The sequence below is a fragment of the Lagenorhynchus albirostris genome, chromosome 2 (genome assembly GCF_949774975.1).
Source record: "Lagenorhynchus albirostris chromosome 2, mLagAlb1.1, whole genome shotgun sequence".
NCBI classification, from domain to species: Eukaryota; Metazoa; Chordata; class Mammalia; order Artiodactyla; family Delphinidae; genus Lagenorhynchus; species Lagenorhynchus albirostris.
This window is the reverse complement of record NC_083096.1, coordinates 57,659,608-57,671,701: the sequence shown is the minus strand read 5'-3', so window position 1 is coordinate 57,671,701 and position 12,094 is coordinate 57,659,608. Positions and strand designations below refer to the sequence as shown.

Below are 12,094 nucleotides of genomic sequence, written 5' to 3'. Positions count from 1 at the left end.
TTTTCATTGCATTGCAGCCAACTTCAGTTCAGCAGATTCCAATCCCTATTTATGCACCACTGCAAGGGCAGCATCAAGCCCAGCTAAGTTTGGGTGCTGGACCTGCTGTTTCCCAGGCTCAGGAACTATTCAGTTCTTCACTTCAACCATATAGGTAAAAGCCTTAAAATTATGTCTGTGATGTTGGAAACAATGTAATTGCTGAGCCTTCTTGCCATATCCTTTCTACTCCCTCCTTCCCCTCCAAAACTCAATGACCCTCTTACAAACTACATTAAATAATTGTGTTGAGTATATGTCATGAACTTCAGCCTCTGGTAATTTCTGTCAGTCTTTATTGAACAAAGTGAATCGTCAAAGCATCTTGAAGAAGAGGCTAACAGCAGTCCTATAACAATTAGAAATCACAGAAAATAGCTGCTAAAGGACCTGAAAGTTTGAGTGCCATCTCGCTGCTAACAGCTCTAAATCCAGACCTGCTCTGTGTAAGAGCTGAGGCATGGCAGATATCATTACAGTATGTAAGGGGGCAGAGGCCAGGGTGAAATATAATAAAAGCGAGAGAGTAGAGTGTCAAAGAATAGAAGTAGTGGTGATGAGTGGTGATGCTCTGTAGTGTAGAAGAAACCATTGTTTTGAAAGATTCACTACTGTAAGTTATCTTTGCAGTTAAGCAAGTAATGAAAACTGATCTTTATTGAACTTCTTTATATATGATAGTTATTCAGCCCTTTACATACACTAATTTATTTAGTTTTCACAAAACCATATAAGGTAGATTAAGTCATCCCCATTTGACATTCGAAGAAGTTGTGGGGGTTTTTTTTTGTTTTGTTTTTGGATTCTTTGGTATTTTATCCTAATGTTACACTGAAAATAAGTGGCAGAGCCTGGATTTAACCCAGGTGTCTCTCATCTCCAACTTAATGAGAGTGGAAGGGTGGGGTAAGAGTTGAATGACAGCAGTGATCATGGCATAACTCAGTCATCATCATGGTATACCTGTCATTGATACTCATGGTAATGGCCCTAAACCATCAAAAAGAAAAATAAGGGACTTCCCTGGTGGCGCAGTGGATAAGACTCCACGCTCCCAGTGCAGGGGCCCGGGTTCGATCCCTGGTCAGGGAGCTAGATCCCACATGCATGCTGCAACTAAGAGTTCGCATGACACAACTAAGGAGCCCGCCTGCCGCAACTAAGGAGCCCGTGAGCTGCAAATAAGGAGCCTGCCTTCTGCAACTAAGACCTGGTGCAACCAAATAAATATATAAGTAAATAAATATTTAAAAAAAAGAAAAATTCCTTTCAGGACATTTACTGTAAAGAAGGTTGCAAAACTAGGCATTTCCTTTTGGAATTTTGCTTTTTAAGTGGTTCAGGTAGAATTTCCATACTTTATAGATTAAACTTGGCATCAATTGATACAGCTCATTTCTTTCAGATTACGTTTTACTCCTAAAGAAGCTAGGCTCAGCTAATCAAACTTTCTCAAAGGAATGGAGTTATTAGTAAACTTAATAAATGTGGCTCTCACTTCATTTTTTATTAAAGATTATTCAGTAGAATTTAGTACATCTGTATAATTATATAGTATGTTTTATTTTCTGGTATTATTCTGTCATACCAGAGTAATGGTATAGTATGACAGTTTGGGTTTGGTTATTCCAAGAAATTCTCTCTCACTACAAGTAAAATTATTTACCCCAACTGGAATTATAGGCAATCTCTTTCATGTTATTAAATTTGAGGTTATCTTGAAATTTGTGGTAAAAATTAAAATTTTAAGGCTTCCCTGGTGGCGCAGTGGTTGGGAATCTGCCTGCCAGTGCAGGGGACGTGGGTTCGAGCCCTGGTCTGGGAAGATCCCACATGCCGTGGAGCAACTAAGCCTGTGAGCCACAACTACTGAGCCTGCACGTCTGGAGCCTGTGCTCCGCAACGGGAGAGGCCGTGACAGTGAGAGGCCCGCGCACCGCGATGAAGAGTGGCCCCTGCTCTCCGCAACTGGAGAAAGCCCTCGCACGGAAACGAAGACCCAACACAGCCAAAAATAAATAAATAAATTTATTTTTTAAAAAAAAAATTAAAATTTTAAAACTTCAGTAGATTTAGATATAGCAAATAGATTTAATCTCAGAACTAATCTCCTTTTAATTGGTACTGGCTGTTTGAAACATTGTTGAAAAGTTTGCTACTTTTCAGCTCTGTTAAAAAGAGTTTAGTAATTAATAGTAAGGTCTTCCATAGCCATGGGAGATGGATTAGCAATGCAATTCTGTATTTGTAACCCCCATTTTAACAATTGCCTTGGAAGATGTACTTTTTTTTTTTTCAGTACGCGGGCCTCTTACTGTTGTGGCCCCTCCCGTTGCGGAGCACAGGCTCCGGATGCGCAGGCTCAGCAGCCATGGCTCACGGGCCCAGCTGCTCCGCGGCATGTGGGATCTTCCCAAACCGGGGCACGAACCCATGTCCCCCTGCATTGGCAGGCGGACTCCCAACCACTGCGCCACCAGGGAAGCCCCAGAAGATGTACTTTTTAAGACCAGACCTGTTCAATAGAAATATAAGCTGTATATGTAATTGTGGCAAATGGCTACTTGGAAGGCACCAGTTTCAACTTTGAAAGTAGTTGTTTGTATCCCTACCGCATCATTCTGCTGTTTCTTGTTCTGAACGTAACTAGCATAGTGTTTATTAACAGGGAATCCTTGAATTAATTTCTGCCAGGACCAGGGTAGTTTTAACAGTATGCTTATGTTTTACATTTTATATTTGAAACAGATTATAAGTGGACATTGTAAAGAATACTTGTGACCCTAGACTAGTGCTCCTGCTTAATGGGTTTTGTTCCTGTCACATGTGTAAAGATTGGATGCCTCCATCCCAGAAATAATAGGGCAGTCTGAGGTTAGATTTCAGCATTGTATTTTTTTTGAAACCTTTCAAATGTGCAGTACAGTATTATTAACTATAGTCACCATGCTGTACATTACATCCCCATGACTTATTTTATAATGGGAGGTTTATACCCTTTGACCATAATAGTGTGTTGCATATCTGAACATTGCTAAGAGAACAGATCTTAAAAAGTTCTCATCACAAGGAAGAAAAAAATGTGTAACTGTGTGGTGACAGATGTTAACTAGACTCATTGTGATCATTTTGCATACATACAAATACCAAATCATTATGTTGTACACCCGAAACTAGTGTAATGTTATAAGTCCCTTATACCTCAATTAACAAAACAAAATTTTGTGGGTAATCTTGTTGCTAACTACTACTCTGCTTCATTCCATAGAGGTCTTGGAGACCTCTTAGAGGAAAAATATATGTACATATATATGTATGTATGTATATACACACACATATATGTGGAAGTAATGAAATACGAATAACGAAAGTCAGAGCTATTGGGGTCTATAAATTTGCATAGAATGTCAATACCAAAGAGAAAAACAGCAGATTTGGTTCTGAGCTGGCTAATGAACACATGAAAAGAGAATTATTCTCATTGTTAAAGAGAAGGAAATCTTACCATTTCCTCAGGAAGAGCAAGCCTTTTCCCAGAACTTTTACATGGGGAGCTTTGCTGTATACAGGGCTCTAAATCTTGAAACAAGTGCTTTAGACACACTCTGCCTCTTTAATTGTGCTGATTAGAGTATTTGGTCATTTGAGATACTCATTCTTAAGATTCCAGATAGAATTAACTTCTAACACAAGCCTTTTCTCTTTAATACTTCTGTAGATCTCAGCCAGCCTTCATGCAAAGCAGTCTATCCCAGCCATCTGTGGTACTTTCTGGTACTGCCATCCACAACTTCCCAGCTGTCCAACACCAGGAACTTGCCAAGGCACAGTCGGGTCTTGCCTTTCAGCAAACTTCAAATACTCAGCCTATTCCTATACTGTATGAACATCAGTTGGGTCAGGCATCAGGACTAGGGGGTTCCCAACTGATTGATACACATCTTCTCCAGGTAAGGCAGGAGCTAGAATCATGCACTGTCTTTGTATTCCTATGCAGCAAATTATTTAAGAAAACAGTTTTGAAAGAAAAAATGTTAAATGGCGCAGTGGAAAAAACAAGATCTTCCTTTCTATCTAATGCTAAAATTCTTAGAGCTTACTTTGAAGTCATGATCTTGATATCTGAACTGAAAAATATTTCAATCTTACTTCTTACAAAATATTTTCTAGGCTAGAGCGAATCTTACCCAGGCTTCAAATCTTTATTCTGGACAAGTACAACAGCCTGGTCAGACAAATTTTTATAACACTGCCCAGTCACCAAGTGCTCTCCAGCAGGTAAACTATGGCATGGTAAATTTCCTCAATTTTCTTTACTATTATTGTTGTTGTTGCTGCTGTTGCTGTTGCTGTTGCTTTTGTTATTGTTGGGGAATTTAAATAGAACCAAGATGGGGAAGTGGTGCAGTGGTTTCAGACTTCTCTCTGAGATGTCTCGGAATTCCATGGGGTCCACTAGTAGTGGGACATGTTTCAGTCCTATACCACCCCTCTTCTCACCCCCACTTCAATCCATTATGTTTTTTACCTCTTTTTAAAATGGATTTCTGTGTAATCATTTATTTTAACAAAAGATTCCACAAATGTAAAAATTTGAAAACCATTGTCCAGGATATGCAGTTACATGTAAGTGTGATAAATGCTTTACCCATTCGTGCTAGAGGTGAAGGAAGACCCTGAAGACCACCACACCGGTTAATATAATACATAGGACTGTGTGGCAGAGTTATGACAGTAAAAATGACAAACACATTTCTTAAGTATATGAATGTAATAACAATTTTCAGTGAAAAATGTATATTTTTATGAAACTATCTCCTCTGGCAATGTCATTAATCAGCTTACTCTTTGAAGTTGGTAGAGGGCTGGAGGAGAGAGGCAAGCCATTAGTCATTTTCTCATAACTATTTTTGGTGGCTATTTTAGGGGGTGAGAATTCAAAAAATATCACCACATTGACGTTCAAATTAAATATTATTTGTATGAAAACTGAAAGACTATTTTTTTGTCAAAGCTCATTTTGACCACACCTGAAAACAGTATAAAAATGTCTGTTATAAAAATGAAAGTTGTAACTGCTTTCTTAAATTGTATATTCATAATTTTATTGTATTTTGTGGTTATTAGGCATGTACTATGGGTTAATTCAAAGATAGTCATAATTATTTTATATGTATAGTTTCTCTACTGCTAATCTGTTTTATTGTTGCACATTTAATAAAAGAATGGAGATAGTCACTAAGCAAACTATTTATATGTGAAATATAGTAATAGATTGAAGTATTCTGTTTAAAACATTACTCAAAAGTATTTGAAGAGTCATGTATAATATACAGTAAAAGGGATATACAACAGGTCTAAGCAAATAGTTACAGTTTCTGTTTGCTTATTTTGTAGGTTACAGTACCTTTACCAGCCTCCCAGCTTTCCTTGCCTAATTTTGGATCCACCGGGCAGCCTTTAATTGCTCTGCCTCAGACTCTTCAGCCCCCATTACAGCATACCACCCCACAAGCACAGGCCCAGAGCATGAGTCGTCCTGCACAAGTAAGCCAGCCTTTCAGGGGATTAATCCCTGCTGGAACACAGCACAGCATGATCGCAACCACAGGAAAAGTAAGTGAAGAGAAATTTACGCAGTTTCTTTGAGAATTTAAGGCCATGAGTTTAGATGTGCATCTGTGTAGTATATAAAAATAAAATGCATCAGTTTTTACCACCCTCCAAGAAATGTCAAACTCAATATACTTATTTTTTATCTACTCTCTGTTAATGTGTTTGGTCCCCTCTGGTTTTTACCTAATAACAAAGAATTCATAAATTTTGTGGAGGAATTTTGTACTAAGGTTCTTTGCACTTTGCCAGATGAAGTTATCATATATAGAATACTAAACACAGCACTTTAGTTTATGGAATTGCAGAAATACTAAGTTTACTTTATGCTCTTTCTCAGATGTCTGAAATGGAACTAAAAGCCTTTGGAAGTGGCATTGATATAAAACCAGGCACACCTCCAATCAGCGGTAGAAGCACCACACCAACGTCTAGTCCTTTCCGGTAAAATGGGCCTTTAAATTTGCTTATAGAATATCCGAATAACTGAGCACCATTTGTTTGTTAGATACTTAATGCCACTTTTCCTATAGTAAGTATAAGACATTCTGATAGTTTTACCAAAATGTTAAGCTATTAAGTTATTAAGAATGTATTTGCTGTACTCTATTTTAAGAAAAAAAAAAATTAACCCAGGGAAAATCTAGCTAGTGTGCTTTCTCACATCTGCACCTCCAGTGTCTCTTCATTACCACCATAATGTTTGGTAACTCACCTTGGTAAATTTGCATCAACTACCAAGTATGATGAATCTACCAAGAGCAATGTCTCTAAAAATCTAACAGCATCATTTATGTGGCACTACCGTACTGACCAGTGATGGCTTCTTTCCAAGGGCTACTTCCACAAGTCCGAACAGCCAGTCCAGCAAAATGAACAGCATTGTCTATCAGAAGCAGTTCCAGTCAGCCCCTGCCACTGTGAGAATGACACAACCTTTTCCTACACAGTTTGCACCCCAGGTGGGCAGATATAAGTGAGAAATGAGTATTATTTACTTGCAGGTGATTGCTAATCTGGCTAATTCTCTGATTTAATAATCTTGCCGTATTATAACCAGTTTAGAAACAGTTTTTAGTAAATTTATGACATTCAAATATATTCTTTACAATCTTTAGCTAGACACAAGTAGTAACCATATAGTTCTAAAGCAGACAATTGAAATATAGTCATAAGATTCCCCACACAGCTCTGATCATTCATTTCAGTCCTGATCCTTTTATCTTTTTGAAGATGACTTTTCAGAGAAGGGTCCCAGTGCTTAACGTTTTCTAGTTTTAAAGTTGGGGGGTGGGGGGGTTGGTTTTTGTTTTTTTAAGATAACTATATGTAGTTGAGCTGGAAATTCAAAAAGGTGTTCTATTGTATGTGTAAAAATGTTGGCTTCCCTTTGCTAATCATATGGAAGGACTAACTAAAGTTAATAAGCACTCTCATATATTTGTTGAATTAGTATTATTTTCATTTATCTTCAGATTATATTTGGTATAGGTATGTGCCTTTTCTGCAGTTATATCTTTTTTTAAAGATATCCTAATTAATAGCCTTTCTGTCTCCCCTTCAGAATTTGTAGCTGAAATGCTAGAACCAACTGAAGTGCCATAGCATGCTTTGCCTAATTTTTCGGTTAGATTCTCCAAGCATGGCCCATTTGTTCTTGGTCCTTGTAATAGAATGGCACAAACCCATACACTTCCTTTCACTGACAGAATGGGCACAGATTTACTCTGGGATAAGCCAACCTGGTCTAGTTGGCAAATTTTTTCTTTTTTTAACAGTTCAATGTTGTATGTTTTGTTTTTTTCACTCAGATTCTCTCTCAGCCTAACCTGGTCCCTCCATTGGTAAGAGCCCCACATACTAACACCTTCCCAGCGCCTGTTCAGAGGCCACCAATGGCACTGGCCAGTCAGATGCCTCCTCCGCTGACCACAGGCCTCATGAGCCATGCTCGTTTGCCACATGTAGCCAGGGGTCCTTGTGGATCACTATCTGGAGTCAGAGGTAATCAGGCCCAGGCTGCGTTGAAGGCTGAACAAGACATGAAGGTTAGTACAGTGTTAACAGCCAACAGAGCAAGAATCTGTCTCTGAACCATGTCTTAAGATGCCTCTGGACCCATAACTGCATATCCAGGCATTCATTGTCTTAGCAGACTTTTAACCAAACTAACTACTTTTATTCATCCTACCCCGCCCCCCTTTTTTAATTTCTTTTTTTTCTCCCTACCCTCCCCACACTTTTTTCTTTCTTTTTTTTAATGTTTTTGTTGTTTTTTGTTTTTTGCAGCTATAGTCAGCAAACAAGTTAACATTTTAAACTCTGTGGCCAAATGAATTGCTTACAAAATAAATATTTGAGGGAGATCTAAGTTTAGCTACTACATTTTTTGGAAGAGCAAATAAGTAATATGAATAATTATAGGCTTCCCCATTTTCTTTTTTTTTTTCTCCCTTTCCACCCCACCCCCATCCCCCCATCCCAAGATATAAATCATGGTTATGTGAAAACTCTGGAATGGGTGAGGCATTTACCTATCTTGATTTTTCTTCCTTCATGAGTCATCCAAGTATAGTTTTCTTCTCAAACTGGTTTCATACCCTTTTTTTTGCCTGCCACCTGAGGCAGCCATATTCCACAACAGATTGTATAGTGTAGATGAAGAACTCAAAAAGCACTTTGGGATCCTTCGTGATAAAAGGCGCTGATAAACTTGAGGTTTGCTAATGCAGAAGGGTGCCTTTAGGAGTCTGTGTGGGGACAGTTTTTATAGCATAAACCTTACCTGTCTGCCTGTACAGCTAGCTGAATCAGTTTATTTCTGTTTCTACACTTAACCTCAGAGGTCTTAATAATTTTGCCAGTTTTGTCACTTTATATATCAGGTCAGACAAGAACAAAGAAAAGCTTACTGCTTTCAAATGGGAAATGTCCATAGTAAATGCTTTACTCTGAATTAGAAACATGTTTGTGACAATCCTGCTAGAAAATTCGGTTGACTGAGTAAAGTTTCTTTCTGGGTGGATATCCCTTGTTTCTGATGCTGAGTAATCAGATTTAAAGACTGCCCTGCAGTGAAATGCTTGTTAAATGTTACCCATTTTAAAATAGGCTGTGTGCCTAGGATTTCCATCCATTCATAACTATTAAAAATACTAGTATGTGTAGAAATCTTTGGAAACCATTTGGCCTTGGTTTCCAGTTCTCTTGCCTTCTTGGCACTTGATTTTCATACATCCCCATGTTGGAAATGACATTAGAGCTTAATAATGAATGGGCTGGGGAAGGATACAGATTTCATGAAAATTGCTTCAGATCTTTGAATATAGTACAGGTTACCTATAGAACATGAAGGGCTTTTGTTATATGCAAGAGGTGTAGAAACTTTAGTTTTAATTGTGTATGTTATACAATGGTATAATTTACAGATTGACGTAAGTATATTCTGTGGGGGCACAGAGTCAATAAAACTAGGAAATTATTTTACCAGCTCAGAATGTGGTAGGAGCTATCAGAACTTAGTGATCAAGTGAAGTTGTAGTTACTAATTTCTGATGCTCTTCCCCTGCAGAAGAGAGCTGTGGGAAGAGGACTCAGCCACAAGACATTTGGTCCTAGGTGTTGGTAATGCCACAATATAAGTGCTTCCTTTTCATTTTATTGTAGACCACATATTGATAACTAGAAGTTTTAAGTATTACATATATGTTTTCAAATTTGCAAGCAGCCTCCCTAAATAAAATTTAATATCAATAAGCTTTGTTCCAGAAAAGATACAAACCAACAACAATTTCTATTTTATTATTTTATAAAAGGGCAAACTTTGAAAAGATGGTGGGAGGTGGTCCTGTTCTTTTTATATTTTTTTTTATTATTTTTTTAAATCACATGGAATGTTTTCAAAAACAGGAAGAAATCTATCCATTAAAAGCCAAAAGATCAGTGAGGTACTTTGGGGCCAAACCAACATGGGGAAAACTGATTTGTGATTGGTAAAAGAATTTGAACTGAGCTTGATTGTCAAGCTTTGGTAATACTGTAGCATTTTCAGTTGTTGTTTCTCATTTTTTAAGGCAAAGCAGAGAGCAGAGGTTCTTCAGTCCACGCAGCGGTTCTTCTCTGAACAGCAACAGAACAAACAGATAGGAGGCAAAGCCCAGAAAGTGGACAATGATTCAAGTAAACCTCCTGAAACACTGACCGACCCTCCTGGTGTCTGTCAGGAAAAAGTAGAAGAAAAGCCACCCCCTGCACCCACCATAGCCACCAAACCTGTTAGAACTGGACCAATCAAACCTCAGGCAATCAAAACCGAAGAAACAAAATCCTAAAGGCTGTGGGCTGTTGCAGGGGGTTGGGGGAAGGGAGAGGGGAAAGAGGGAGGATGAAGTCAGATAATGCCAGCAGCCAAAGGGGTAAAATGGTCTCTGACGTTATCCTGTCCAGAGCTTGGAGGTGCACAAGGGACATAGGAGCAATTTACACTGACACACAGCTGCTGCACCAGTAAAAATGAGGCTTTGCCAGCTTGCACCTACTATATAACATGCATTCTGTTGATGGCCATGCATCTTCAGTCAGAAATTTATATACGAATATGTGCACACATTCCTTGAGTGCATATAATTTAGAACTAAAATCCTTATGGTTAGATGAAACACCAGAAATGTGAGGGCAGTAACATCACAGAGGAATAGCTCAGCCTGAACAATGCAATGATCCCAGCTAAGACATCAGACGTGGTTTCTTTGCTCCGTTATGTTCTTTGGATATGGTTATAGCATTTATAGGCTTGGTGGTGAAGAACAGAAGATAACTGGTGCTGGATAGAGGAGCCTTATTTTTTATTATGGCAGCTTGCTATTTTTGTAACGTGGTGATTGAGTTGAACACAATCAAAGTACAGTAACTGATCTCCCCTTCTTCCTGAATGAGTGAGCAGATGATGAAATATTGTCGTCAGCATCCTTGAACATATCCAGGTGGGCAGTGTTTGGCTACTGCTTCTGTTTGAAAAGATGCTGTGTTTTGGTTGTGGCCCAAAGGTTTGATGTGCTACTTGGCATTTTCTTTCTTCCGTGGAGCTCTTACGGTTCAGACACAACAGAGTTGGTCAAATACTAGTTAGGTTGAATCTTGCTTGCCTCTACTCAGTCATCTTTGTATGAATCCATTAGTTTTTTTTATTTTTTAAAACGGTTTTTAGCTGATGTTCATGAAGATCAGTGAGTACCTAGAACTGTGCCACTAAAGAAAGGAAATCCTATCTAAGAAGGTGCATTTCTGCACTAGAGCTGTGTTATAACCATCCTTTGGGCCCTCTGCTGGAAAAGTAGAATCAAGTCTCAAATAATGCCTTTTTAATTATATCCTCTAGTATTATAGATGTAGGACAGTACTGTATCATACCTCTGTGAATGTAAAATATCTTGTACCTGCTTTATGATACGTAGTAGTGACCGTGCTTTATCAGATCTGTTTTTAATGACGTTATTCTAGAATGTTTTCTTTCCAGATGATAATTGAGAAGCTAATTAAAAAAAAAAAAATGGTGCCAGGTACCACAACAGTAACAGAATTTGCTGTTTTCTGAGGTTTTGTTTTTTACTTTTTTTTTTAATGGAGTGCGCTGGATGTCTCTATAATTTTGTTCAGATGACTGCAGAACCTGGAAAAGCTGTTGCTGCTATTGATGCATAACATACTGCTATTGGTCTTTTTATATAAATAAATAAATCTATCTATATATATATATATATACATATATATATAATTTGAATTTTTGGAAACTTTAGCTGTGCTGTCAACTTTGGAGAAGTATCCCAGTTGTACCGTGTTGGGTTGGCATTGTACAGAAATCAACAGCCATATTGGTCTAGAAACATTAAACATAATTTTTTCCATTTGTACAGGGGTAACGCACTGTATTAAATATGTAAGGTCTTATCTACATGGGTTTGATTACAGAAACTAATAAAGTATTCTCTAAATAATGAGTCTTGGAGCTTCTTATCCATTCCTAAAATCTGAAGCAAGAAGGCTTGTCACATACCAAAAAGAGTGATCAAGACTACATTATGCTCTAGGAAAAAAGTCATCATCCCAAGACTTGATTTCTAACTTTCAAAAACTCTAAAGCTTATTCAATCAAAGTAAAGATTGTTTCAGAGGATAATGTTTATGGCTCCTGTTCTCAAGGTAGCCATACTCCTGTTGAAAGCAGTCTGCCAAGGAGGAGGAGAAGAGAAGTCTTTCTTGATGATGCAAAGTGCTGAATGTAGAAAATAGAATCGCCATGCTTCTGGCTGGAAATGGAAGGACCCAAAATAGATCTCAGTACTTATATTTGTATTTTTCTTATTTTTGCTAGCACATTCATAGCCATTATCACCCACACAAGCAGACAGTAAGGGAGTTTGTTTTATCATTCACTCAATTTGTG

At 38.0% G+C, this 12,094-nt stretch overlaps 1 protein-coding gene across 3 annotated transcripts in view; it reads left to right on the top strand.

Moving 5' to 3' along the window:
• PRRC2C (proline rich coiled-coil 2C) overlaps positions 1 to 11,645 on the top strand; it is a 98,302-nt gene extending 86,657 nt beyond the window's left edge. Inside the window, exons 28-35 of one of the 3 annotated variants that reach the window (XM_060133283.1) lie at positions 18 to 154; positions 3,758 to 3,989; positions 4,210 to 4,317; positions 5,437 to 5,655; positions 5,993 to 6,096; positions 6,488 to 6,614; positions 7,464 to 7,700; positions 9,726 to 11,645. In XM_060133283.1, coding sequence (XP_059989266.1) covers positions 18 to 154; positions 3,758 to 3,989; positions 4,210 to 4,317; positions 5,437 to 5,655; positions 5,993 to 6,096; positions 6,488 to 6,614; positions 7,464 to 7,700; positions 9,726 to 9,983 — 1,422 coding nt within the window. In that variant the 3' untranslated portion in view covers positions 9,984 to 11,645. Of the gene's footprint in view, positions 1 to 17; positions 155 to 3,757; positions 3,990 to 4,209; positions 4,333 to 5,436; positions 5,656 to 5,992; positions 6,097 to 6,487; positions 6,615 to 7,463; positions 7,701 to 9,725 lie in introns of all 3 variants that reach the window. The other 2 variants (XM_060133273.1, XM_060133293.1) reach the window with 2 other exon arrangements.
• The last annotated feature ends 449 nt before the right edge of the window (positions 11,646 to 12,094 follow it).